Source organism: Haliaeetus albicilla, chromosome 9, assembly GCF_947461875.1.
Source record: "Haliaeetus albicilla chromosome 9, bHalAlb1.1, whole genome shotgun sequence".
Taxonomy (NCBI): Eukaryota; Metazoa; Chordata; class Aves; order Accipitriformes; family Accipitridae; genus Haliaeetus; species Haliaeetus albicilla.
In genome coordinates this window covers 6,240,930-6,266,520 of record NC_091491.1, presented here as the reverse complement: position 1 = coordinate 6,266,520, position 25,591 = coordinate 6,240,930, and the positions used below count along the sequence as shown (strand labels likewise).

The 25,591-nt window shown below is 63.2% G+C and overlaps 2 protein-coding genes across 4 annotated transcripts in view; one reads left to right on the top strand and one right to left on the bottom strand.

The window, feature by feature from the left end:
- The first annotated feature begins 2,561 nt into the window (after positions 1-2,561).
- Positions 2,562-7,555, top strand: HIC1 (HIC ZBTB transcriptional repressor 1). Its single transcript, XM_069791261.1, has 2 exons — positions 2,562-2,979; positions 3,809-7,555. The coding sequence occupies exons 1-2, from the start codon at positions 2,928-2,930 to the stop codon at positions 5,752-5,754; spliced, it is 1,998 nt and encodes a 665-aa protein (XP_069647362.1). The 5' UTR covers positions 2,562-2,927; the 3' UTR covers positions 5,755-7,555.
- A 334-nt stretch (positions 7,556-7,889) lies between these two features.
- The window catches only part of SMG6 (SMG6 nonsense mediated mRNA decay factor), a 119,296-nt gene continuing 101,594 nt past the window's right edge, over positions 7,890-25,591 (bottom strand). For 2 of the 3 annotated variants that reach the window (XM_069791240.1, XM_069791238.1), the window contains exons 15-19: positions 23,055-23,204; positions 15,851-16,004; positions 12,196-12,407; positions 11,836-11,917; positions 7,890-10,230 (exon numbers count right to left, since the gene is read on the bottom strand). In XM_069791240.1, coding sequence (XP_069647341.1) covers positions 10,100-10,230; positions 11,836-11,917; positions 12,196-12,407; positions 15,851-16,004; positions 23,055-23,204 — 729 coding nt within the window. In that variant the 3' untranslated portion in view covers positions 7,890-10,099. The remainder of the gene's footprint in view (positions 10,231-11,835; positions 11,918-12,195; positions 12,408-15,850; positions 16,005-23,054; positions 23,205-25,591) is intronic. The other variant, XM_069791239.1, reaches the window with a different exon arrangement.

The window sequence follows — 25,591 nt, the reverse complement described above, 5'->3', positions numbered from 1 at the left end:
ACGGCCCTGCTTAACTCCAGGAGGTGGGCAGCACCGATTCGCACCCAACCTGGAGCAGCTCAGCGCTGTCATGAGTTTCACGGCCTCAGCCCACCGCAGGCAGAGGGAACGCGCGTCCCCCTGCAAGCGCAGGGGCCACGGCGGCAGGTCACGGGGGGGCTGCCGTACCCCGGCACCGCCGGGAAAATGAAGTGCGAGCTGCCAGCGGGGGCTGCAGGCTCCTGGCGGTGCCGGATGCGGCCCGGCTGGCCAACGCGCCGTAATCGAAGACATGTGTGTGGGCTTTGGGGAGAGGCTGCGCTGGGAAACAGGGCCCTGCGGAGACCGGGGGGCTGTATCCTGTCCAAAAGCCCAGGTCCCACATGAAGCCAGGCATGCGAACGCGATCCAAACCACAGCTGGATTTGAACCGAATCTCCCAGCATCTGGGCTAATTTGCTGCAACTTTGATTGATCGTGGGGAGGGGGCACAGGCGGGAGACGCTCCAGCTCAGACCTCCCAACAGAGCCAATGACTTAACCAGAGCTGGTTCCAATCTGCTCAGCACATTGAGGCGAAAATGCCCCTTTCCCTGAGCGCTCCCGTTCGCCGATGCTGGCTCTGCCCGCGGCCCCGCAGCCCGGCTGTTCCCGTCCCTCGGGGCTGAGCGTGTCCCGCAGGTCCCCAGGGAGTCCCGGTGGGTTTCGGGCTTTCTGGGTGAAAGATGTCGGGTCAGGCTGCTTGTGGTTGGGGCTCACCCGGGATCCCTCCAGCAGGCAGAGTGGGGCGGGAGGGAGGATATTAGTGGATCTCACCCCCCTCCACCTGCCCCAAACCTCTGCGGGCACCGATCCGCCCCTCTGCTCCTGGGAGAAACTGGGATCAGGAGAGGAGCTGCAAAAGAGGGTGGAAAAGGTAAAGGATTTTCCATTCCCCCCCCTTCTCGGTCACTGCCTCAAGGGCTCGGCGTCACTCAGCAGGTAGCTGGGGCAGCCCGGGGTCCCGGCCGGCCCCGGGGGAGGCAGCTGTCTGGGAGCCGCTCGCTGCTGTGATTTATACAGCTCAGCCCCATAAATTACCCGGACGGAGCCCGCGGGAGCCATCGCTCACAGCGACGTCCAGAGCTCGCTGCCAGAACCTGAAACACTTCCAGCCGTTAATTGAAGAGGAAAAAAAAAAAAAAATTAAAAAAAAAATATAAGGGGGTGGGGGGGCAATTAGTGCCCGGGGAGTTGGGATTAAACCACGGCTCTGTAATGAGGGTCGCCCACATCCCGCTCCCAGGATCCCGATGCTTCCCATGGGCAAGAACCCAGGATGGGGAGTAGGAAGGGGGATTTCTGAGCCGGTGCCTGGGATGTGCCTGGTACAGGGTCCCCACGGACAGTGTCCCTGTAGTGATCTGGGACGCCCCTGGATCCGATGGGAATCTGAGGATGAGGTTGAGCTGAGTGATGCTGAGCTGGGAGGGCCGCGGCTACCACCACCACGCACCCTCCCTGCCAGCACCCATCCTCTTTTCTCCAAATTCAGGGTAGGGCAGACCCTGTCCCGGGGGCTGGGGACGGCAGCCGGGACCCCCGCAGCGCTGTCCTGGCCACCATCCCCAGTTGCCCAGGACCCCACGCTGGCTCCCACTCACCGGGTTCTGGGGTGAAACCCTAAGAGCATCCAAGGTGACCCCAACCGGGAGGAATGGCCCAACATTTGGGGTGACCTGCTCAGGTCGGGTGTGGGGGGGGCAGCAGGCCCCCCCAGGATTAGCGGCTAGCCCGGAGGTGCCCATCATGATGCTTTTCTGTACAAGGAGGTTGTGCAAGAGGCTGCGGCCGTGAGAAAGGAGAAGCGAAAGTGCGAAGCGAGAGGCGGCTCCCCCTGCGCCAAGGGGGGGACCCCAAGCTACACCCCCCCACCCAGCAGCCTTTACAAGGGGGGGCAGCTGGAGGGATGAAGCGAGAGGAGAAACGTGGCGCTGCCTCCTCCTCCTCCTCCTCCTCCCAAACCACCACAAGCCCCCAGCCCACCCTGAGCCGCCGCCACACACCTGGGCACCAGGGCTGCACCCCCCCTCTTTCAGCCCTCCCCCACCAGCAACAAATTAGGGCCGGCTGCCCCCCCCCCCAAAAAAAAACCCCTTCCCCACATCACCTGCACCCATTAGGGTCCCCCCCCATATAGCACAGCTCTCCCACCCACTGGGTGCCCCCCCCCCCCGCGTCTATCAGCACCCATCCCTTAACAAGACCCCCTTCATTTTAACCTTCCCCACCGGTCGCTCCGGCGGGTCCCCACCGCGCACCTGCGCCCGGGGAGGAGCTGCCGCCTCCGGTAACGGGCGGGGGGGGGGGGGGGGGGTGTCACCGGGAGCCACTAGATGGCGCCGTGCGAGCGGTACCGAGCACGGGGGGGGGCACAAAAGCTTCTGCCCGGAGTTACCGAGGGGGGGCCGGGAGCCCCTTCGGGGCTCCCGGCCCCCCCTCGGTAACTCCGGGCAAAGGCTGATGTCCTGAGGATGGACCCCCCCCCCCTTAGGGGCCGGCGGGGGGGGGGTGGGTGGCAAAAAAAAAAAAAAAAAGAACTCGGAGAAGGAGGAGGAGACCGGGATGAAGGGGTGGGGGGGGCCCGGCTTGTCGGGTGCCCCGCCCGGGGATGGGAGGAGGAAAACCTCCCGCCGTCCCTTTAACAGCCAGCGGCGCTGCTCGGAGTTCAGGCCGGGGTCAGGGGGAGTTCGCAGCCCGGGTTTCACCTCCGAGCTGGCGGCGTTGGGAACCCCGAGGAACCGCTGCTGCTGCTTCTTCCAGCTCTTCTTCTTCCTCCTCCTCCTCCTCCTCTTCCTCCCGTTCCGTAGGACCGGCCGGGAGAGCGGGGTATGGAGGAACAGCAGCAGCAGAGGAGGAGGAGGGTGGAGGGGAATAGCAACCGGCGGCGGCCCCCCCGGGGCTGAGCCATGAGAGTTCACCGAGACCTCGGCTGGTTGGCGGAGGCCACCGGGCGCCCAGGTAAAGAGGGAACCGGGGGGGGGCGGAGGAAACCCCCAAAAGATTTAAAAAGAGGGGGAAAAAAAAAAACCCACCCCAAAAAAGCAGCTCCGCGGGCGCTTGGCTTTACCCACCTGGGGGGGGGACACCGGTACCGGAGCGGAGGCGGGGAGGGGAGGTCCCGCTCCCCCCCCCCCCCGGGCTGTCCCCCCGCTTACCTCGCAGGGAGGGGGTGTGGGGAGAGGAAACGGGGGCGGGGGGCGCCTGGGGGGGGGGGCACGGCCGGCCGCCTCCCGGGACCGGGACTCATAAGAGCCGGGAAGGCGCCGCGGGGAGCCGGGGCAGCGGCTCTGGGCAGGTAACGGCGGGCGGCGGCCCCGGGGTGTGTGTGGGGAGCTGATGGGTAGGGGGGGGGACACCGGTCCCGGTTCTCTCCCCTCCCCTTTATCCTCCGGCAGGTGGGCGCGGGGGTGCCGGGGCGCTGGCGGGGCCGGGGCGCGGCGCTGGCGGCGGCGGCGGCGGGTGATGTCACTTTCTCCAAAAACCTCCGGGGGTTTTCACCCCCCCCACGCCCCCCCCCGGCCCGCCGAGAAGCGAGCCCCCATATAAACGGTGGCACCGGCCAGGCGGCCGAGCAGAGCGGCCGGGACGCGGTGGCGTACGGGGCTGGGGGCTGAGCCCCGAACCGGCCCCCCCCACCCCCCCAGCCCCGACCCCTTCACGCGTGGGCTGAGCCCCCCCCCCTCCCCGACGTGTGGGGTCGAGCCCCCCACGCGTGGGCCGAGTGCCCGGGCCCCAGGGGGGGGTTCCGCGGGGCCGGTTGCGTGGCTGACGGGGCGGTGTGTTGCAGGGCGGCGGGCGAGGAGCGGGATGCTGGACGCCATGGAGGTGCCGAGCCACTCGCGGCAGCTGCTGCTGCAGCTGAACACGCAGCGCACCAAGGGCTTCCTGTGCGACGTGATCATCGTGGTGCAGAACGCGCTCTTCCGCGCGCACAAGAACATCCTGGCGGCCAGCAGCGCCTACCTCAAGTCGCTGGTGGTGCACGACAACCTGCTCAACCTGGACCACGAGATGGTGAGCCCCGGCATCTTTCGCCTCATCCTCGACTTCATCTACACCGGCCGCCTGGGCGAGTGCGAGCCGGGCGGCGAGCAGAGCCTGGGCGCCGTGCTGGCCGCCGCCAGCTACCTCCAGATCCCCGGCTTGGTGGCCCTTTGCAAGAAGAAGCTGAAACGCAGCGGCAAGTACTGCCACCTGCGCGGGGGCTACGCGCCCTACAAGCTGGGCCGGGGACTGCGCGCCGCCACGCCGGTCATCCAGGCCTGCTACTCGGGGACGCCGCGGCCCGTGGACTTGCCGCCCGTGGAGCCGGCGGCGCCGCTCAACACGCAGTGCGGGGAGCTCTACGCCTCGGCCGCCCAGGGCGCCCCGCTGCACCCCCACGGGCTGTGCCCGCCCGAGCGCCATTGCTCGCCGCCCTGCGGCCTCGACCTCTCCAAGAAGAGCCCCACCGGCCCCTCCGCCCAGCTCCTGCCCACCGACCGCCTGCTGCCCGGCGAGCCCCGCGAGCCCTCGCTGCCCCCGCGGCACGACAGCCCCCCCGTCAGCGCCGGCCTCTTGGCCGGCCACGCCGCCGCCTACAAGGACTCCCCGCCGGGCGGCGAGCCGGGGGGGCACCCCCACGCCCCCGACCCCTTCCGCAGCACGCCACCCTGCGCCGAGCCCCCGCTGCCCCGCGCCGACGGGCGCGAGCTGATGTACCGCTGGATGAAGCACGAGCCCCTGGGCCCCTACCTGGACGAGGGCGAGGCGGAGAAGGAGCTGGAGCGGGAGGAAAAGGCCGAGTCGCCGCCCGCGGCGCCGCAGCCCCGCTACCCCAGCGTGGAGAGCAACGACCTGGAGCCCGATAACAGCACGAGCGAGGAGACGGGCAGCAGCGAGGGCCCCTCGCCCGGCGACGCGCTGGACCGCTACTGCAACCACCTGGGCTACGAGCCGGAGAGCCTGGGCGACAACCTGTACGTCTGCATCCCTTGCGGCAAGGGCTTCCCCAGCTCCGAGCAGCTCAACGCCCACGTGGAGGCCCACAACGAAGAGGAGCTCTATCACAAGGCGGCGGCCGAGCAGGCTGTGCCCTTCCTGGACAAAGGTGGCCCGGGGCTGGGTGACATCCTGCGGCCCTACCGCTGCTCCTCCTGCGACAAGTCCTACAAGGACCCGGCTACGCTGCGGCAGCACGAGAAGACGCACTGGCTGACGCGCCCCTACCCCTGCACCATCTGCGGCAAGAAGTTCACGCAACGCGGCACCATGACCCGCCACATGCGCAGCCACCTCGGCCTCAAGCCCTTCGCCTGCGACGCCTGCGGGATGCGCTTCACCCGCCAGTACCGCCTGACCGAGCACATGCGCATCCACTCGGGCGAGAAGCCCTACGAGTGCCAGGTGTGCGGCGGGAAGTTTGCCCAGCAGCGCAACCTCATCAGCCACATGAAGATGCACGCGGCCGGCCCCGACGGCAAAGCCAAGCTGGACTTCCCCGACAGCGTCTACGCCATGGCCCGCCTCACCGCCGACCAGCTGGGGCTCAAGCAGGAGAAGGCGGCCGAGCTGCTCTCCCACACCTCGCACTTCCTCAGCGACCCCAAGGCCATGGAGAGCCTCTACCCGCTGGCCAAGTTCACGGCCGAGCACCTGGGGCTGAGCCAGGACAAGGCGGCCGAGGTGCTGGCGCAGGCTCCGCACCTCCACGCCGAGGCCGCCCGGACCATAGAGCGATACTCGCCCCCCTAGCGCCTGCCCGGCCGGGGGGCTGGGGGGGCCGCCGGGCTCCCCTCGCTGCCCCGCGTGGAGCTCGGGGGGAGGGGGAGGACGACGGGGGACGACAGGCGGCGGGCGCTCGTCCCCCCGCGCTGCCGACGGTCCCGGAGAACTCGCTCGTAGCGGAAGGTCCCATGAGAGCTGCCCCGGGACGGCTGGACGGCGCGTCCCGCGACGAGCGCCCCGGCTTGCCCGGGAGAAGCTGATGATAATTCAGGGACTGACCTCGTGGCGTGGGCCCTCCTTGCCTTGGTGGGGGGGGGCTGCCGGCCCCCCCCCCCCCCCTCCCCCGGCACCGGGGCGGGAGCGAAGCACAAGCTGTGAGGCCGGGCTGCGCCCCGAGGCTTTGGAGGACATGAGCCAGCTCCTTACCTCAGGGCCGTTCCCCAATGCTGCCCCCCCCCTCCCCGGGGCGAGGGGACACCCTCGGCAGATGCCTGCGTCGCCCCGGCCCCTCAGCGGGACCCCGCCACGCTCGGCTCTTGCCACGATGGGACCCGGACTGTGCCGCCTCGACCGCCGCCGGCCCGTGAGTAGTTCGTCCGTCGTGGCCGGAGCGACGCTTCCGAGCTGCCGGCAGCCGTCCTGAGCGGGAGCGGCGAGCGTGGCCATGCTGGGGCTGGGGGGGGGGGTGTGTGTGTGGGTGTGTGTGTGCCGGCCAACCTCCCCCCCCAGCTCCAACTGGGGCCACGCTGGGAGCTTGGGGACAGACTGACGGAGGGGGACGGTGGGGTCTGAGCAGCGGGTGCGGGGCAGGGGGACGGCGGTCGGGTCCGTGCCGAGGCTGGGGGGGGGGGGGGGGGGGGGGGCAGGGAATGGCGATGCTCCTTGCCCCGGAGCAAGCACTGACCTCCTGGCCTGAAGCCGGTGGCTCGGCCGCTGGCCCCCCCCCGTGTTTTCGGGAGGTGGGGCAGGGCCTGTCACAGACTGAGCCCCTGGGCCCTGCCCCAGCAGGCACCTCGCCATCAGGGATGCCCGGGGGGGGGCCCAGGGACCCCGGGGATTTTGCCCTTTGGGTGGCCGCTGGCCTCGAATTTTTTTTAATTTTTTTTTTGCCAAAGATGCCCGTCCCCAGCACGGCTGGGCCGGGCCGGGGAGTTCATGACAAAGACAAAGCGGTCTGGTTTGTCAGCTATGGGGAGGTGGGCAGGGGCTGCGGGGAGGGGGGGGAAAGAGCCGAGGGAGGTGAGGAGCTGCCCCCAGGCTGGGCTGCGGTGACCTGGGGCCAAGCTCCCCCCCTTTCCCCGTTGGGGCACCCCCTGCCACCACCGTACCCCATTTTCTGCCTTCTGCTCGGTGTGGGCAAAGCCCCCCCCTCCCGCCCCGGGCCTGGACCCCCCCCCCCCCGGCCTGTGCCCTGACCCCTCTGCCTGGGGTTAATGTGAAGCTTCTCCCCCCCCCCCCCAAGCCCCCTCCTCTCCTTTGCACATGAGGCCCCGGGGCGGCCACCAGCAGCGACTGTCCCCGACCTCACAGCCACTGTGCCTTAGCCTGAGCTGGCTGCTCCTGCCCAGGTGTCCCCCCCCCCTTCCCTGGGCTGTCCGGGTCCCCCCCACCCCACCGGGGTCCCCAGGACCGGCAGCACCCCCCCAGAGCTGCCGTGGGGTCAGCGGCAGCAGCAGCAGCACCCAAAGCACAGCTGGCAGCACCCAGCGGGGCCGCTGGCCCCCTCTGTATCACGTCCGATTTGTACACGGGCTCCTTGCCCCCCCCCACCCCCTTTTTTTTTTTTCTATAGTCGAAACCGAATGAGCAATAAAGTGACATTAATATGCGTGGCCTTGCGTCCTTCTCTGGGGGCGGGCCTGGCTGTGCGGGGTCGGTGCTGAGAGGTGACCCTGAGGGGTGAAGGCTGCGCCGAGGGGGGGGGCGGAACATGACCTGGGGTGCGGAGCTGCAGGGAGAGGAGGCGAGGGGCTTTGCTGTGTGTCTGGTTTGCCCGGAGTCCCCTTGGTTAGCGGGGGGCAGCTGCAGGGGGGGACAGAGCCGCCGTCGTCCTTGCAAGCACAGATGCGTCCCGCTGCCGTCCCTCCCCGGTGCCCCCCGCGCCCACCTCTCCCCCAACCCCGACAGCAACTTGCCTGCCAACGGCAAATGAAACAACACGCTGCACAGACAAGTGTTTAATACTAAAAATTATTAAAACCATCTTAACAAAATAGCCCGAATGCAGCTGCCTCCCCGAGAGATGGGCTCCTTGTGGGGGCTTGGGGCAGCAGCCTGGTACAGATGGCCCCAAGCACGGGGCACTCAAGCCAGCGAGACCCCGCTCTGCTCGTCGTCGTGCCAGCTGGTCCGGTGGCAGCAAGACCTCTGTCCCACGGCCGAGCCTGTGGCACGGTGCGAGGGGTTGGCGTCCGGCAGAGCCGCAGGTCCCTCCGAGCTGGTACCCCGGGAAGGGCCTTGCAAAGCAGCCCTGGGGGCAGCTCTGTTAGAAAAACAAATATTTAAACACACCCGGTGTGGAGGAGAAGGCAAAGTCTACGTGCTGCTTACAGCCAGCGCGGTGCTTCACGCGGCTGTGGGCACCGAACCGGGCCGTGGGCGCTGTGTGTGCCGTGGCCCTGGGTGGGCTCAGCCACGGTGACGGCTCCATGCACCCTCCAGCAGGCGTGGGTGCCCCAAAGTCTCTGTCCAACAGGCTCTGTCCCACAGCACAGACCTTCCTTTGCCAGCAGCCGCTCTTGCACAGTGTCCCAAGGCTGGGGCATTTGTATGGCACAGGTTAGCGAGCACAACCCCTGCCCATGTCTGTCGCTGTGCCGTGCAGCCCCACCGCAGCCGGGTGCTGCTGAGGCTCGGACCCCAGCGTTGGTCCTCGCTGTGAGGCCGGGCAGCTGGCGCGGGGGTAACATCGGGCTTCCTGATGCAGACACCGGGTCCAAGCCACCCACGCAGGAAAGGAAAATGCTGGGCTCCATCCTACCGCTTCCTCTGCCACCTTTGACGCTTCCCTCCCACGGCCGCGGTGCCCCAGCAGGGATCGGGGATGGCCTCGGGGTCACTCCCACCCTCTGCTCATGGGACTGGGACTTGACAGAGCTCCAGGGGCTCTGGTTCACGGGTTAATGCTCCCTCTTAGCTTCTGTATCTAGCGTCTAACTGGGCCGGGGATGGGACGCTCGCTGATGGGGCAATGTCATGGCGGGGGGGGGGGGGCTCAGCAACACCCCAACCCTGCACCGGCTCCCGGTGCAGTATGACCCAGTGACAAGGCGGCGGGGTCCCTTCGTGGCTCCCTCTACGGTGAAGGGGCAACTCAAGAGGGGACTCTCCCAGCTGGGCAAGCAGTGGGGGGAGGCTGGGTGCTGCCCTGGCTCCCTCCAGCCCTGCCTGGCCCTGCAGCCATGGGCAGAAGCCGGATCCCACATGCAACAGGAGCCCGTGGCAATATGAGGACACACGGGACCTGTGGGACAGCCAGTCCTGGGGTCCTTGGGAGAATTTTTTTGCCTCACGCTGAGTCTTAGATCAAAAACATGTCTAAAGGTAGCAGGGTGGGACTAAGGGGTTTGGGGAAGGAGGGAAGGGGCAGGTAATGGCTGGGGTGGGCAGGGGAGCAGGACAGAAAGCAGCTGTGGGGGGACTGGGGGGTATTTAAAGCCTCGCCCCCCTGCCCCAGCAAAGCAGGCAGGGCACACACCTGAAAACTAACTTATACTGAAGTCTGAAATGAAACTCAACAAGCAAACCCTGCACCAGGGAGAAGACAAGCGCCTCCACAAGCAGCACCCCCGGCGTGAGATGGGCATGGGGTGGGGAAGGGGCCAGAGGCCTGGGGCTGCCTGGGCCATGCAGGAAGAACCGGCTGGGGCAGGAGGGAACCTGCCCTTGAAGTCCACAGCCTCTTCGAGGGGCACGAGCTAGACTATGCAATCCCAAAGTCTGCGCTGGCGTGTCCCCGGACTCTGCCCTACGCAGCCTACAAACCCGAAGAGCCACCGACTCGTGACTCGAGCTCTCTGCAACCAAGCAAACCAAGCAAAAGGCTGGCGATCTGGCACGGGCTCACCCAAAGCTTCCCTAGCCAGCGGGGCTCACCAGCTCCGCTCTGGCACTGCCCAAAGGCTGGTGGGACCCTCAACGGCCCAGCCTCCACGTGAACCATCCACAGCAATGACCTTCCCAGCTGGTCTGCCCTCAGGGGGGGGCCCTTCGCAGCACGGCCATTCTGGGGTGGGTTGAAGACGTGGCGTTTATTGTTCGTGGTGGGCTGGAAGGCGGTGGCGGCGTGTGGTGAGGGCTGCCGCTGAAGCCGGTCTCCCACCGTAACAGGCTGCGTGACTAGCTCAGGGGCTGTTGGCCCCGCTCGGCCCCCTCAGCCCTCCTGGGCCCACTTGAGGAAGGTGGGGATGTCCCGCACTGGCACGTTGCGGGTCAGCGCTTTGACTCGCAGGTTCCGGTCGTCCGTCAGCAAAACCACTTCCCTGAGCAAACGGATGGGATCATCTGCAGTGACAGAGAGCAGCGTGAAGCTCAGACATCCCCGCTCTGCCCCAGCCCTTGCACCCGCCCCACACTGTGCCTTCCCCATGTTGTGCCCCCCCCCCCAGCTCCCCGCTCCCCACCAAGGCTTCCTGGTGTGGCTCGGAGACAGCACTTCATCTCGAAGGCCGCCTTCTCCCCACCCTGCACTGGCTGGGGGATGATTTGTGATCTCTGCCCGCAGCCCTGGGGTCGGGAAGGCCGTTGAGCAGCACCAGGGCCCCAGGCTGCCCGCTGCCCGCATGGGGTGGTGCAGTGTGCCGCAGGCAGGGAAAAGGAGGTCCCTCTGCCTGACCCTGGCCAGGAAGACAGCCCGCGACCCTGGCTCCAGCAGGAAGCTGGTGCTATTATTCTGGTGATCTCATTATAAGATCTAAAACCACCCCTTATTTTTTGCGAAGTTTTTTGGAGTTGCCACTGACACCGAGGCGTTTCTGGCTGGGGCTCAGACAGCCAGAGAGAGTTGAAGCCTGAGAAATAACCGAAGGGATCTTGCCCCCAGATGGATGAGCTGCCCCGCACGCAAGGCGCCGGGCTGGGATGTGGGAGCCACGCTTACGTGTGTGCAAAGCAGGGGAAGCATATGGGGTATGTGTAAGCAGCTGGGTCCTGTGACCAGAGTACTGTTCCTATGAGCACAGGAAACACAGTGCCTCCGAGCCAGGACGGGAATGGAAAAAACAGAGTTTATGGGAGCCCAACATGGGCCCAGATTGGCTGCGCGGGGAGCAGCAGGACGAGGGGAAGGGGAGGGTGGCCAGGAACGTGGGCTACGGTCACGGTGTCGGGCTGAGGATGGCGAGGCGAGCACCCCGGCTGGCCCGTGCCGGGTGGAAGGGGAGCGGGGGCTCGGCGGGAGGGCAGGCCCGGGGCTGAGGGCTGCCGAAAGCGGGATCGGGAGGTTTTGTGCGGACACTTTAAGAAATGTGTAACAATAAACATCCTTTGCTCCGCGCTGGTGACGCGCCTCCTTGTTACAAACCAGAGGCTGTCAGCTTGTCAGGCCCCATTCCCCATAATCCACATGATTTCAAAATTCAGCATCATTTGCACATAAACATTTGGTGACGGTTTCTCTGTGAATCTGACAAGTTAAGCTGCTAAGAATTCGCACTGACAAATGCGGGTTGATTTCTTGGGCAGCTGCTGATGTGATTTCCATCCCCACTGCCCTGGCAACAGCCTGGGGGCTGTCTGGTCCCAGCATGCGTGGCCGATACCAACTAGGCATTGGGAGGGAAAAGGGCCCTGGACAGGGGGCACCAGGGCTCGCAGGGAGAAGGCTCTTTCTGGCCCTTCCTCACCGCAGCCAGCACCACAAAATGGCTCTGTGGACGTTTATGATGGGCTTCTCACAGGCTGGGGCATCCTCAAAGCACAGTGAGGTGCACATTTGGCAACGCGGTGGGAGGGCCACAGCCTGGGGCTGACCGGAGGCAGGAGGTGGCACCTTGGTGTTGAAAGAGGCAAAATGCGGGAGAGATCGGCTCCAAGGGCCGTGAAAGAGAAACAAGAAGAGTCCGTGGAATGCAACAGAGAAGGGACAAAGAGGATGTGAGGATGTTCTACCTTTGTTGGAGGGCATGAAATCCTTGGCCTTGTCATTGCAATAGTGGAGGCAGCAGGACAAAATCAGGTCGTCATTGTTTCCCTGGAAGAAAAGGGCAACGTTACCCTTGGCAGGAAAAAACCTACAATCCCACCACCCCGACTTCTGCATTGCCTCGAGACGCAGCGGACAGCAGGGCTGCTCTGAGCCAAAACAGACACAGCCTGCAGGAACCTACTCAGCCGCCTGCAAAGGTGGGGACAGAGCTACCCCCTGCCCAGAGCTCACGGACCCAGGGTCTTTGGTTTCCCACAAGGAGTTGGTGGCAAAGAGCCTCCAGCCCTCGGCAGCACTGCCTCCATGTCCGAGATGCCCCTTACCTGCTGGCCAGTGGTGTCTTCGCTGCGGAAGGAGATGGACTCCAGTTCATTGCCTCGGCTGGTCAGAGCCCTCAAGCAGTTGTCCCGGCTCTCAAATCGCTCCTCCAGGAATTCGATGGACTTCCTGGCTCTCTCCTGCACTTGGCGGGCATAGCCTGCAGCCCGGTGCTCCATCTCTGGGCCCTTGGCCAGGCCATCCAGCTCGTTTATCACTTCAAACAGGAAGAGGAGGTACAGTTACTATGGGACAAGGTGCTCCCGTGACCTGCTGCTGGAGCACGCAAGTTGCCAAGGCCTCAGGGCCGGGGCACTGGGAGCTGGCTCAGGAAATCTGGGTTCAGCTGCCGCAGCGTCCCTGGGCTCCTGGACTTGGCTGCGGGTCTGGAAAAGCTTTGCTGCCTTCCACCTCCATGGGTCACCTGGCTCGGCCCCGGGAGCGCAGGCACCTCGCCCCTGCAGCGTGGGTTAACACTCCCTAAGGGCACCCTGCTCTGCTCTGCGAAACCCTGGGAGCATCACTGTGCCCCCCCACCCCACGGTCCCGCGTCACGACCAACGGCACTTCCGTGTGTGCCCGAGGGTGTTGGAAAACCACGGCCTCCTGCGGCCCGCTCCTCCGCCTCCGAGCACAGCGATGGCCAGCAGCACCATGCCTCCTGCTGCGCATCGCGCCGCCTGGCTCTGCACCTCTCGGCTCCCTGTACTTACTTTCAGACACAGAAAGCTGCTGCCCTCCCGCTGCAGGGCTGGAAGTGGGAACAGGGTCACGTGCGGGAGCAGGTAGTTCCCACTCTGGCACTGTTTCCCGCACAAATCCTGGCCCCGTTTTCCCACCTGAAGCCGCTGTCCCAGGCTCCCGGCAGGGGACATGCTCTCTCCAACACCTCACCCATCTGGGTTTGCACATCTGTCCTGACATATGCTGCTTGAGACGAGCCTCAGCCTGGGATCAGGCAGATTCCCAGCCCATTCGCCTTCACCGGAGCCCATCAAGCCTTAGAGCCTCCTGTACCGCTACCAAGTGGCCGGGAACCCCAGCCGCTCCGGCCCCCCGAGCCCAGCAGAAGCCCGAGAGACCCCAGCAGAGCTCCAGGAGGGACCCACCCTCTGGCTCCGGGGCTGCTGGAAGAGCCGCTCCGTGGCGGAGCGCGCGTGCGTGTGAGCAAGGTGCCGCCGAGGCGGCTAGCGGCGAGGCCGGGCACACAAGCGTGCGGCCAGATGTGCGCACGAGCGTCCTGCCTTGCCTGCGATCGTATACGGGGCTGCGTGTGCGCGAGGCCGGGCGCGCGAGAGAGCTGGTGTGCACGTGTGCGCGAGGGAGCCTCTGTGCGCACAGTGTGTGTTTTAGCCATGGCTTCATTTCTGAAGATTGTTTCCGAGCCTAGAGCCAAGTCCTGAGTTCAAGTGGGAACTATGCATTCCTTGGGGGTTCGGGGAGAGAGCTCGGGGTCTGAGGCCTCTCCCCAGTGCTGTGAATCACTGCCCGGGGAGCCTGCGTGATCGCTCTGTTCCATGGTGAGACTGGCACTCACTGTCTGGGTATTCAAATTAAAGCTGCATGGAGCTGCTTTGCTCTTCGCTGGCCGGCGACTCTTCTTGCTACTGACCTGATGCTGCCATTTCCACACAATGCACGGCTGGGCCCGGGGTGGGGGGAGCCGTGCAAGAACGGAACATCAAACAGGAAAAGCTGGTATTCCCTCCCGAAATCCGCCTTCCTGCTTCCAAGCTAAACAGGCTTCAAAGGGGAGGCTTGTTTGTGCTTCTGCACCAGGCCTGGCTTCTCCATGGCGGGGTCAGCCTCAAGGAGCACGGAGCAGGTTAAAGAGCAAGAGAAACAAACCCAAGTCGAAGCCGCGTGCTTAACCCCTTGCTGCATCCCCAGGAAAAGCGGGGAGGAGTGCCCCGTGCTGGGGGAAGGGCACCGCGCATTATCTCTGGGCTGGTGATGGGGCACGGCATCAAGGGCTCTGCCCCCAGCAGCCACGGGCCCCCGGCTTACCCCGTGGGATGGGTTCCTCCTGCTCGCACCTGGGTCTCAGCACTGATGGCTTTCCCGGGGATGATGGGGAATTTGACCACTGTCCCGGAGTGGACAGGGAGTTGCTGGCTTCAGGGTGCTTCAGCAGCGGCAGGGAAGGCTCGTGGCAGGCAGTGGGAGATGAGTTACTCTGTTCCCCACTACGATGGGCTGTGCAGGGAGGCAGCAGGACAGGAGAGCACTGAAGGTGCTCGGTCGCTGCTGCTCCTCCTGCCTGTGGTAGGGCAGGCCAGGCCAGGCTCCTTTTGCAGGTTGAGGGCAGCAGCATCTTGGACAAGGACAGGACCAGGTTTTTCAGCTCTCCTGTAACGGCTGCCCCTGGCTGGGGTTTGGATGGAGAAGCCTCGCACCAACCACAGGAGTGCACCAGGAGGCAGGGCAATGGCTCCAGGGCAGGTCCCAGCTCTCTCAGGTATTAACGCTCCACAGCCCCAAGGGCTGCCTAGGCTCTGCCGGTGCTGCCGCTTCCTTTCCTTCGCTTCCACACAAAGCCCTGGCACTGCAGTGCCAAGCCACGGAGCTCCTTGGCAGCTTCCGTGCTGAGCTGGGCAGTTGGCCAGCCCCTGCTTCCCCCCACCCAGGGGTCCCATCCCCAACCCCAGGAATCCCTCCTGAGCCAGGCTGTTGACCCCGCTGGGAAGGGCGGCAGCTGGATGTTGGCTCTGGGGCAGGCAGAGCTGTCTGCCGGACACCAGGGGTTGAGAAGGAAGCCCCATAACGGCTTGGAGGGCAGGCAGCCCTGTGTGCCACAGGCCGGGAGATCGCCACGAGCGTACACCTCACTGCCTGGATGCTGGAGATGCCCACGGGGCAGAGCTGGCCCCCGGCCTCCCAGGGCTGCGACTGGGATGGGGCAGCGTGTGGGCTCTGCGAGGCTTGGCCCCGCTCCTGCCCTGGCCTCTCCTGCTGCCCTTGGGGATCCTCTGAAAGCCAGGTTGGCACTGGGACGTGCTGGGCGCCGGAGTGACACTGGCCGGAGGAACGCTACCTCTAGCCCAGAGCGCGATCAAACAATCAGAGCAAAGGCATCTAACCAAATCCTCCCGCCACCCTGGGAGACCACCCAGCAGCACAGCCGTTATCTGCCAGGGTGAGTGTTTACCAATAACGGGAACCAGCTTGCTGTTTTACTGCGAGCTTTATAAGGATAAAAAGAAGGGCTGGGCTTGAGCAGCTCTGAGACGCTGGGACACAGGCCGGCCATTTGCTCAGGCTGCCTAAGCCCCAGCTCAGCTGGGATAAGCTATCTGCTCTGATTGTTTAACAATTCCTCCTCCTTGCTCCCTCCAAAATTCCCTCCAAATCCCATTTAACACCCGCCTGCCTCTCCCAGCCCCTGGCACCCCCAAATGCACCAAGAGGACAGGAGTTTGCTGCGCACCGCGGGCAGAAAGCTGGTAGGAAGGGAGAAGGGCGACACGGGCCGAAGGAACGCCAGCCGTGTCTGGAACGAGACAGAGCAGGACAGAGGCCAGCCCCACGGCATGAGCCAACCGGCTCCAGACCACACAGGCACTGCGGGCACGTGGGGCATGGAGAGAGGGAGCCGGTATGGAGGGACAGCCCGCGCTGGTGGGGAGGGGAAGTCCCCGCCATAGCACTGGCCCGACTCACCGATCAGGGGCACCACCAGGATGAACTTCCTGCAGTCCAGCAGCGTTATCAAGCTGCTGAGGTGGTCGATGAAACCGTTGGTGTCCGGGACCAGGAAGACAGGTCTGATCTCCAGCTCCATCTGCCTCATTTGACTCTGATCTTTCAGCACGGCCTGGAGGAGAAGGACATATGATGAGTAAGTAGGACGTCAGCCCGACGACCTGTGGACCCTGAGAGCAGGAGATAAGCCTGGCTGGCACGCACACCTCCCACAGCAAGGGCAGGGTGTGAAGGAGACTGGCAGGAGGCTGCATCCGTCCCACCAGCACACCTCAAACACCAACTCTTGCAGGTCCACGGCACACACGTGAGTGGGATGGTGAAAGTCTCCGAGAGAGCACTCTCCTAGGAGAACAGTCCTGTCCAGGCTCTGGGGAGAACAACTGAGACCAGCCTTGAAAATGGAAGTGTTTTGGGAATTGTCCCATTTACGGGACTGGCAGTTGCCAGGACTATCTGCACTGGTGCCAAAAGACCGACCCCAATACAAAACAGAGGGCAGAAAAGGACCGGAGGAAGCGGGTTCTGGGACTCCAGATGGAAAAAAATCAAGGTGACAACAGCCAAAAAGAACCAGTTTGGGACACACAAGTCCTGCCAACTGCATCCTAACACAGGGACCCCAAGCAGGCAGCAGAAGGGGAGGTCTGTGGGGTGGGAATGCTTGGCTGAGTGGCTCGCTCACTATCTCACCAGTTCCAGCACATGCCTTGCCTTTTCTGACTCCATCCAGCTGGGAAACCAGGTGGGTTCCAGCCCTGGAAACCCACAGCACTGTCGTTGGCTGAGCCCTTTGCACCCACTGGAGACCAGAGGTGCTCACACCTATGTGGGAAGGGTCTGCTGGGTCTTACTAGCAACACTGCAGGGTTGCACCTGGATCTCTGGATAATGCCAGCTGCCAAAATGGGGCCCAAGAGCTCACATATTACTTTCGATGCTATCGAAGGACTTGGGCTCTTTAGTAAGTCACAGGCTTAAAAAACTCAGGATGCTATTCTAGTGCTTCCTCTGCTTAAAAATAGCTTCCCTGGACTCGCTGATGTTTGTTGCCTCTAATAGGAACCGGTCACCCATGGAGCACAACAGCACTGCTGTGGAACACATCCCCCATGCAAAACCTTACGACAGCGAGCTCGCACCCACAAGACGCACCGCGGGGACAGGAGGCGACCGCCGACCCTGTTCTGCCCAACGTTACGGGGAGCTTCCCCTGCCCGGGGTGAGGATCCGAACCCTCCCACAGTCATGCCAAAGCCTCGGAGGCACCCTGGAACAACGAGCTGCACGGGCCAGCGGTGGCCATGGAAAGAAGTGGTTTTTAATCCATTTCCAAGTGTTGTCATCTGGCTTTAAATCAAGGCGACTTGACGCTGCTACCTCCCACAAGTGTCTCCAGGCAAGGCAGCAACCATAACCTCACCACGTGCCTCTCACCCTCCTTCTGGCAGCACCGGTCCTGGGGCCGCAGCTCCCATCGACCCCGAGGGGCGACGGGAAGAGCGGGGAGCGTGCCAGGTCCCCTCTGCTGCATGGCAGCACTGAGGTGGCATGACAGCGGGAGGGTATGCCTCCCTCATCAGGCAGGGGCAGCTACAATGGCACCAGCGTCCCAGTACAGATGCTGCCATGACCAGCCACATGCCAGGTGCCATCCCTGTCTGTGCTCTGCCTTCACCCAGGGAAGTGTTGGCACTCCCTGGTGGCACAGGAACCTTGTGTTGGCAATTCTGGCATGCCGCTGCCGCTGCCTCCTCACCGTGAAGGCGGCAGGTGGGGTTTCTCCCCAGGGTTTGGGGGTGCAGGGGGAGACGCTTGTCCCCGGGAGGCACCAAGCCCTGCTGAGCTCCACCTGCTATAGGGAGATGGAGAAGGGCCCCCTCGGCCAACGCAGAGACCCAGAGTGAAGCGGCATGTCCCTTGTGCGGCGGCCAAAGAGGTCGATGGCCTCGAACTTGCAGGGGGGTCAAAACCATGTGGCATCCGATGGGCGACGACAGTCCTACGCAAGCAAGGGCTGGTGGCAGGAGGGGACCTCCGCCTGCATCCCAGCATGGCTCCCCGACCCCAGGACTCGCCCCGGCCCATGCAGGCAACCTTGCGAGCATGGTGCGAGCGGGGAGCTCACCTACCCGTCCGGCCAGAGGCACGGGGGTGACAGCAGTGGGGGGCAGTACCCTCGTGTGTGGCATTTGCCCTGGCGGCTTTTGCAGGCCGTACCCGGCCGATTCCTGGCAGCCGCGAGCAATGCCTGTGCCGGCCGTCACGTCCCATTCCGCTCGCCGGGCCGCCCGGTGAGAGAAGGACACAGGATGCGCCGGGAGTGAAAGAGCGAGGTCGGCGGGGAGCGTGCCAAGTCCCCGCGCACAGCTCCGGGCCGCTCGGGGAGCCAGAGGGAAACTCGCCTTTGCAGAGTTCAGAGGCCGGCAGCGAGATTTATTTTTGTTTGTGTGAGTAAAAGGCTGCAGAAGCCTCCGGCCAAGGGGTTTTGGGGGGAGAGGAGTGGCCTGTGATTCATGCGGACGCTGGCTGGCCCTGTGCCAGAGATGAAAGGGAGCCCATGTGTGGGGAACAGGGGAGGCAAGAGCCGCATTAACCCTTCTGCCGGCCCGTGGGGCATGGTCCCGTGGGGAGGAAGGAGAGCGCGGGGATGTAGATCGGGATGCTGGCGTCTGGGGCCCAGCTTCTGTGCCGCCACCAGTGCCAGAAACGAGCTGCCGGTCCCATTGTGCCTCAGTTTCCCCGATGTGAGGACAGGGAGACCGTGGCCCGCACGCCCTGCTGGGAGGTGGTGTTTGGCGAAGACCCTGGGGAGAGCAGCCTGGTTAAAACAGCAGATGTACAGCCTCGCCCCAGCCCAAGTGCTTTAGGACGGTCGGATTTTAGCCTCATCTTACTGGGGTTAAACACACTGCACGGCTCGATGGCAGAGCGACCCCGCAGTGCTGGACGTGGCAGGGAACCTCTGAGGCTGGGGGCTCCTTGCTCCCCCTCAGGGCCAGGCAGGTCCCCTTCTCCCACCTCCTGCATCCACACGGTGCGGCCGTCAGAGCTGCTCCCACCCGCAGCCCCCTGCCCGTCCTGCTGCTCCGGCCATGGGGGCTTCTCCCAGGAGCTGGGCCAGAGCCAGAGGTGGCTCCCCCGGCTGCCCCAGCTGGTGGCAGCACTGAGATCAGACACTCCTGCGCACACAGTCCCAAATTCCCAGCTCATCCATCAGCTGGGATCACCTGGAGGATTCCCCGGAAACCGATGTCCGGGCTGAGGGCTTCCAGTGTGGACAAGGGGACCAGTGCCCAGAGAGCCAGGCCACCGGGTGGTACTTTCTGCAGAGTGTCGGGGGGAGACCTGAGGGTCTCCACCGCAAGCACAGAATAGGAAGAGGCTCCACGTCGACCCCTGGGGTCCCGCACACAGACCCCAGAGCTCCTCCGCCCGTGGTGCCGGGCTGGCGGAGAGGCCTGGAGCCGAAGTTCGGCAGAGACGGGTGCCCCGCTGCCTTCGGGACGGGTCGTACGGGATCACGCCACTCTGCCAGGACGGATGGGCCGTTACCATCCTGCCACCGCCTCTCCTGCCCTGACCCACTCTCCAACCGCGGGGAAACCCAGCGCCGCTGCCCCTTCCAGCCCCGCGTGCTCTGCGGGGATCGGAGGCGGATTTTCCAGGGCCGAGAACAATGCCTCTCTAGTCTCCGCTCGAGGGCTTCCTCCTCCTAAGGTTCGTCTCCAGCGTCTTCCTCAGGAGTAAACGTGCCCCGTGCCTGGTAGCAAACCGGGGCCGCCGCCGTGGCGGAGCCGCCGTGGGTGGGTGTGCGTCTTCCGCAGCCAGCAGGCACCCGCTCCCAGGCAGGTGCGTGTCGGCGCGTGTGCACCCGCGGCATTGTTCCTGCGCGCCGAGGAGAGCGTGAATGGGATACGGCTATATTTAGCCACTTACTCACACTACCGCCACAAAGGAGCGGCTGCATCTTAAGGGGGCGGCCGTTCCGTGGGCTCAGAAGGGACAGGAGAGCGGCTATTTTGGGAAGACATGTCATAATTGGCCGCCCCGGTTAAGCTGCTTCTGTAATGCTGAGCAAAACAATAGCAGCATCCAGAGGAAGAGCCTGTTATGTTTCAGGTGGGATGTTTTCAACCGGTCAGGAAACTCGACCGCTCCCAGCGCACAGCGGCGGCACAAAGGACAGGGGACGCTGAACAGCATGGACCAAGGGCCTGGCCAAGCAGCGGGGGCGGCTGGGAGCGCGCGGCAGGACCCGGTGCTGGCTGGGGACACGGCCCTGCCGGAGAACGCTGCCTGCCCCGGCAGCGCCACTGCCACCTCCTCTTGCCCACTTGCCTGCCTGGTCTCTCACCCCTCCAAATACCTGGGCAGCGCCCAGGTATGTGCCTGGTCTTTCACCTCACCCCGACGCATCGCTGCTGTCGCCAGCCTGTGACACGGGGCTGGCTGGCAGCTCCGTCCCAGCCTGGGCAAGCGGTGAGGGCAGAGGCAGGCTGGCAGCAGAGCCAGGGAGCAGCAGCCAATTCATAACCCAGGGCCAGGTAGCAAAGGACAGCTTCCTCGCAACCAGGGCTGCCCAGGGACACAAGAGGCTATGACCTAACCCCGCTCTGGCCTATGTGCCCCCTCTCAGAGTGATGGTTTTGGGGTCCAAGCTCGTGTAGGAGAACAGACCTGAGCTCTCCTGTTCCCTCTGCAGCTGGTGCTGGCCGAGGGCCACCCCTGCTTGCCATTTACCCTGCCTGGACCTGTACTTCGCCGGCAGCTCGAGCCGCCATCCTACGAAGGAGCGCGGTGAAGCCCAAATCCCCCTCGACGTGTAAATGTGACCCCAGCATGGATTGTGGTTGGGAGCTACAACAAGGACCTGCAGGGCTGTCCTGCCAGCTGATGCAGGGCAGGTAGAGCAGCAGCAGTGAACCTGGGGACAAGCATCGGGTGGATGATCTCCATCAGCCGCCAAACTGGGCTGCAAGAGGCAGGGAGCATGGCAAAGATGGGGAGATAGTGGCCATGCTGAGACAGGAGCTGCATCTGCTGGACTTGGATGAATATGTGGAGCTGTGGCTTGTTCCCGGGATAGTGAAAGGGGAACTCGGAGGGCAGCCGATGCGTGAACTCCGTGGGTGAGCAGTGAACAAGAGAAATGGGCTTTAACAGGGAAGGCAGAAGATCCCCAGGTCCCAGGAAACACAAAATCTCTCGAGAAGATCAGAAAGGTCAAGGACCACAGGCCAAGAGAGGGACAGCGGAGGGGGTGGAGGCTGAGCTGGCTCCAACCTGGCCTCCCCAGGCAGCGCTTTCCACCCCAGCTCCTCCGCTCCTCCGTCTCCGGCCGCGTGGTCAGTACCAGGGCAGGGAGAGGACCAGGGCAAGCACACATGTTCTGCTCCGGGCTGTTCCCAGCTAGCTATGGGCTGGATGACTTTACCGAAGCCCCAAGGACCTCTCCTCCACCCCGCGCCTTCAGACTCCAACTGCACCTCAGCTCTCAGCTGTGCAGCCCCTGAAGCTGCCCACACCCTCGTTTTGACCTCTCTCCGCCTGCAAGCATCGGCCCCAGCACGGCTGGGGAGGAAGGGAGGAGCATGCCGGGGGGAGAAAGCCCCTGACAACATCAGGCAGCCCCCACTCTCCCTGCAGAATGGGCAGCGGCCATCCCAGGGGGCCCTGCTGCAGCTGGGCTAGTCGCCGGGGCCGGGATCTGCTGTACGCTGCCCTCCCCGAACATGTGCAGTTCCTGTTTGCTGTGTCTGTACAAGGCAGTGGGAAGTGGGGAATTTACTTACACCTCCCGCTTAACAACCCTGGGAGGCTGGAAGGCTTCAGGCCGCTTTAATTTACAGCCCATCTCTCCAATCTCTCACTCGTTCGCTGCTGCTTTCTTCCTCCTTGTATTAATGTGACCCAGGTACCTGCCAACAATAATGGACTCGCTTGCGGGGGCGGCCCCTCCCTCCCGGCACAACTTCTACCTTCTCCTTGATATGAATTGCTCCACATTCAAATGAAAAAGAAAAAAGGCGAAATCTGAAAGGTTGGGGTGGGTTTGGAAAAGCGAAGCGCAGTGGTTCTGGGCCCGGCGCCAGTAGCCGGAGGGTACACATGTGCACGCTCTCCCAGTAGGGCCTTCAGCAGCCCTGTTTTACAACCACCTCGGCACACACTGCAGAGTTCACGCATATGGCCAGACAGATGTGTCTGGCTTACGTTCAAGGCTGGAAAATGAAGAATTATGGAAGTGAAGGGCCCTGGGCATTAGAGAGGGCGGAGGTGAGGGGGAGGGGAGCCAGGGAGAATTTTTCCTCTGCTGAGAAATCCTCATCTGGGCTGCGAGGCTGGAGGAAGAAGGGTTGCGAGCGGCGAGGCAGCCAACAGCCATGCATGTGAGACCGCTCTTAAAGCAACAGTGTGCACTGCCAGGCGTCTGCTCCCAGTCCAACCAGTTTACTTCACCAGCTCCCACTGGGAAACACGCTCAGATCAGGCCAGGGCCAGGACGGGATCACCTGTATCCCGTCTGTTTGTCCCCATAACGATGGCAACGCTTTGCAAGCGGCGCTCTGGCTGCAGCAGCCGTTCGCAGACTATTTTTCCTGCCACTGGCTCCCACATGAACTCTGCCGTTCACGTCCCACCCTCTCCCCCGTCTGCCTGTGCCCCGCTGCACAGAAAAGCTGCTTTCTCACCGAGCCTCGCTGCCACGGAGCCTCTGCCCCAGGCAGGGGGACAGCTCGCTGCCTGGCACACTGCACTACAGCCATCAGCTAAAGCACTTCCCTGCCAGGGCTCCTGGGTGTGCTGGCAGCTCCATGGAGACGCTGCGTCTGGCTTCACGAGAGTCCCAGGAGCCCCCGAAACATTCATCTCAGGGCCTGGGAGGGCAGATCTTACCCTGGGTGGGGACAGCAACACCGATTTGGCCCTTCCAAAGGGCCAAAGCTAAGCTTGCTGCTGGGTTTCACAGAGGCGGCGCAGGGCACCTACATGCGGGAAGCCCAACGTGCTATGGGACATCCCGAGAGGCCACTGGTCCTGAAGCATGGCAGGGAAACGGCTGCGCATCACCGGCACAGTGAGGCAGGATCAGCCCATGTTCCAAAGGAAAGCAGCTCCTCAGCCAGCTTGGGCGCTGCAGCCACACAGCCCATCCTACCTGAATCTTGTCTTGACGACGCTGCTGCTCAGCTACTTTCCTGGCCAGGGCTTGCTTCTTGGCTCTGAGCTCCTTGATGTCCATCTCTCCTCCACTGCCTTCAGCCTCAGAATCATCTTCAAATGCCTCAATCCTCACATCATCTTCCTTCTTCCAGGAAATGCAGAAAGACAGAAAAACAGAGGAGAAGTCATTGTAAGGGATGCTGGTGGCAGGGGCTGTGCTCGTTCTGCTGTCCCCCTTCCAGGAGATAAATCCCTGCCAGGCACGATCCATCACTGCTTGCTGATGGGCAACTTACTATTTCTAAACATCCAAGAGAAGCAAGCAAAATAAATAAATAGTAAACATTCAGGAAATGACAAAGGTAACGGGGCAGGGAAGGCAGCGACCAGCGAGGACAGGGGCAGCCCTGCTTAAAGCTCTGTTCTAAAATCAAATCCTCTTCCTTGCCTTGGAAAACTCTTCCCACAGCCTTGGGTGAGTCACTGATGTTTTATAGGCGTCAGTTCTGTAAACCCATGGTATTTCCCTATCTCTCCGCTTTGCCCGGCTGTTTAGGCTGCACATCCCTGGGAGCAAACGCTGCTTCTCCCCACCTGCCTGCACTGGGGCTGTACAACACTGCTCTCACACTGCTGCCTCATCCGAGGCTAGGCACACAAGCTGATTATCTTGACAGGAAACTCAGATCTATGAACGCAGGACACCAAAGAGCCCGTTCCCCTTCTCCGTTTTGATCTCTGAATAGACCAGAGATATTCCTGCACCCACCCCAAAACTTCCAGCTGGGCTGGAACAGATGTTTTAGAAGGAGACGCTCAATCTTGATTTTAAAGCTCCGCATGATGGAGAATCCACTGCGTTTCGAGGTCAGTCATTTCAACCGTTAATTACTTCCTCTGTTAACATTTGCATCCTACTTCTAGTCTGCCTTTGCCACGCTCCTGTTGGCCAGGAACCTTGTGTTTGCTGAACTGAAGGTTCCCTGGTTCTCCAACCTCCTGCCCGCCCAGGCACTTCTGGACCACGTTGCATCTTCACCCTCTCCTAGAGGCACTTCCCTGGGTCTCCCCATCAGGAGGTCTGCAGACCCTTTCCAGTATGCCTGCCCTGCCTGAACTGGAGATCCCAGGATGAGCCATACTGTTCCTACCCCAGGTGAAGGCCACGCTGGCCTTTCCCTATGCACCCAAATCTCCGGGACACAGGAGGGAGGGAGGTGGTGGCTGGTGTCCAGCTGGGGATCAGCCACAACCCAGTTCCGCCCCCAGCTTTGCTGCTCTCCCCAGTGGCTCCTTGTCCAAAGGGGAGACTGTTCCTCAACACGTGTCCCACCAGCAGCTGCCTGCACACACGTGCTGCCCAGGAACCCAGCTCTGCCGCTGCTGCTGACAGTCCCCTTGTCTCGCCCAGACCCTCTTGCTCCCCAGTGCAGCAACCACGGGCCTTCCCAAGCCCTGCCATTACCAATGTCCCCTTCTCTGCACAAAAGCCAAGGGTTGTGATGGGGCTGCGAAGAGTTCCCAGGTGGTACCCAGGCAGAAAGACCTGCTCTGAGCCCCCAGAAGGCTGCAGGCAGCGGATCCTGCACAAGAGGATCCCCCAGAGGGATAAGAGCAGGGACAAGAGCATCGCTACACTCCCTGACCTGTGCAGGCTGCCATGGCATGTGTCAGCAGGGGGGACTCGGGCAGAAGCTCGCAAGCCTTAATTTAGAACAACTCCAGCACTGCACAGTCGCATACTCAATCGTTTCACCCAGACTGCACGCCCGCCTGGCCACAGAACCACGTACTCTTCTCTCCTTGTGACTTTTTAGCCATGGGAAGGAGGAAGATGGAGCCCTCAGGCTCAGTTCCCTCTGCCAGGACAGCCTGGACCACAGGGGATGGGGGGATGCTGCCAGAGGGACGACGTCACGCAAGGGCCTTGGGAAAAAAGCGTGTGTCAGATGCAGATCTGCTGAGGTGGGTTGGGATCTGCTGGTGACAAGGCCTGGGATCTGGTGGTCATGCTGGTGAGCTGGAAGCTCCCTTGTGAACAGAGCCCAAGGAGGAAGCCCCAGGGTTGTGCAATGAGCTCACGCGGAGGTTCCCACAGCCAAGCAGAGCTGTGGGGATGGGGCAGGAGGGAGCTATCCTCCGTACCATGTTTGTTCATAGCAGAAACTGGAGGGACTGACCCAACGAAAGGAGTGCTCCAGAGAACAGAACCATCCCTGTCATGACACTGGGTAGAACCTGAAGATTCCCCCATACCACACGCTTTTAGTGGTGTCAGCTTGAAAACCTCCTGCACCTTCTCCAGAAGAGGACAAGGGTCCAGGTCTTCCACCTTACAGAGACATCTCTTGCTACCTGGGGTTTTGCTCTGAGACCCAGTGCAAAAAAATCACCTAAAATCTGTTCCCTGCTCAGCTGGAACCAGCTGCTGGGACAAGGAGGGTGCTGAGCACATTCTTGCTGTGGGCTCCTCTGGCTGTCAGCTCCCTGGGGTGCATGGGGCCACAGGCCACCCAGTGCCAGCAGAGGCAA

Bases quoted from the DNA above. Each gene is read 5' to 3' on its own strand.
- HIC1 (XM_069791261.1), top strand. From the start codon at position 2,928: ATGAGAGTTCACCGAGACCTCGGCTGGTTGGCGGAGGCCACCGGGCGC. The intron at 2,980-3,808 runs GTAAAGAGGGAA...GGTGTGTTGCAG, and splicing joins GGAGGCCACCGGGCGCCCAG to GGCGGCGGGCGAGGAGCGGG.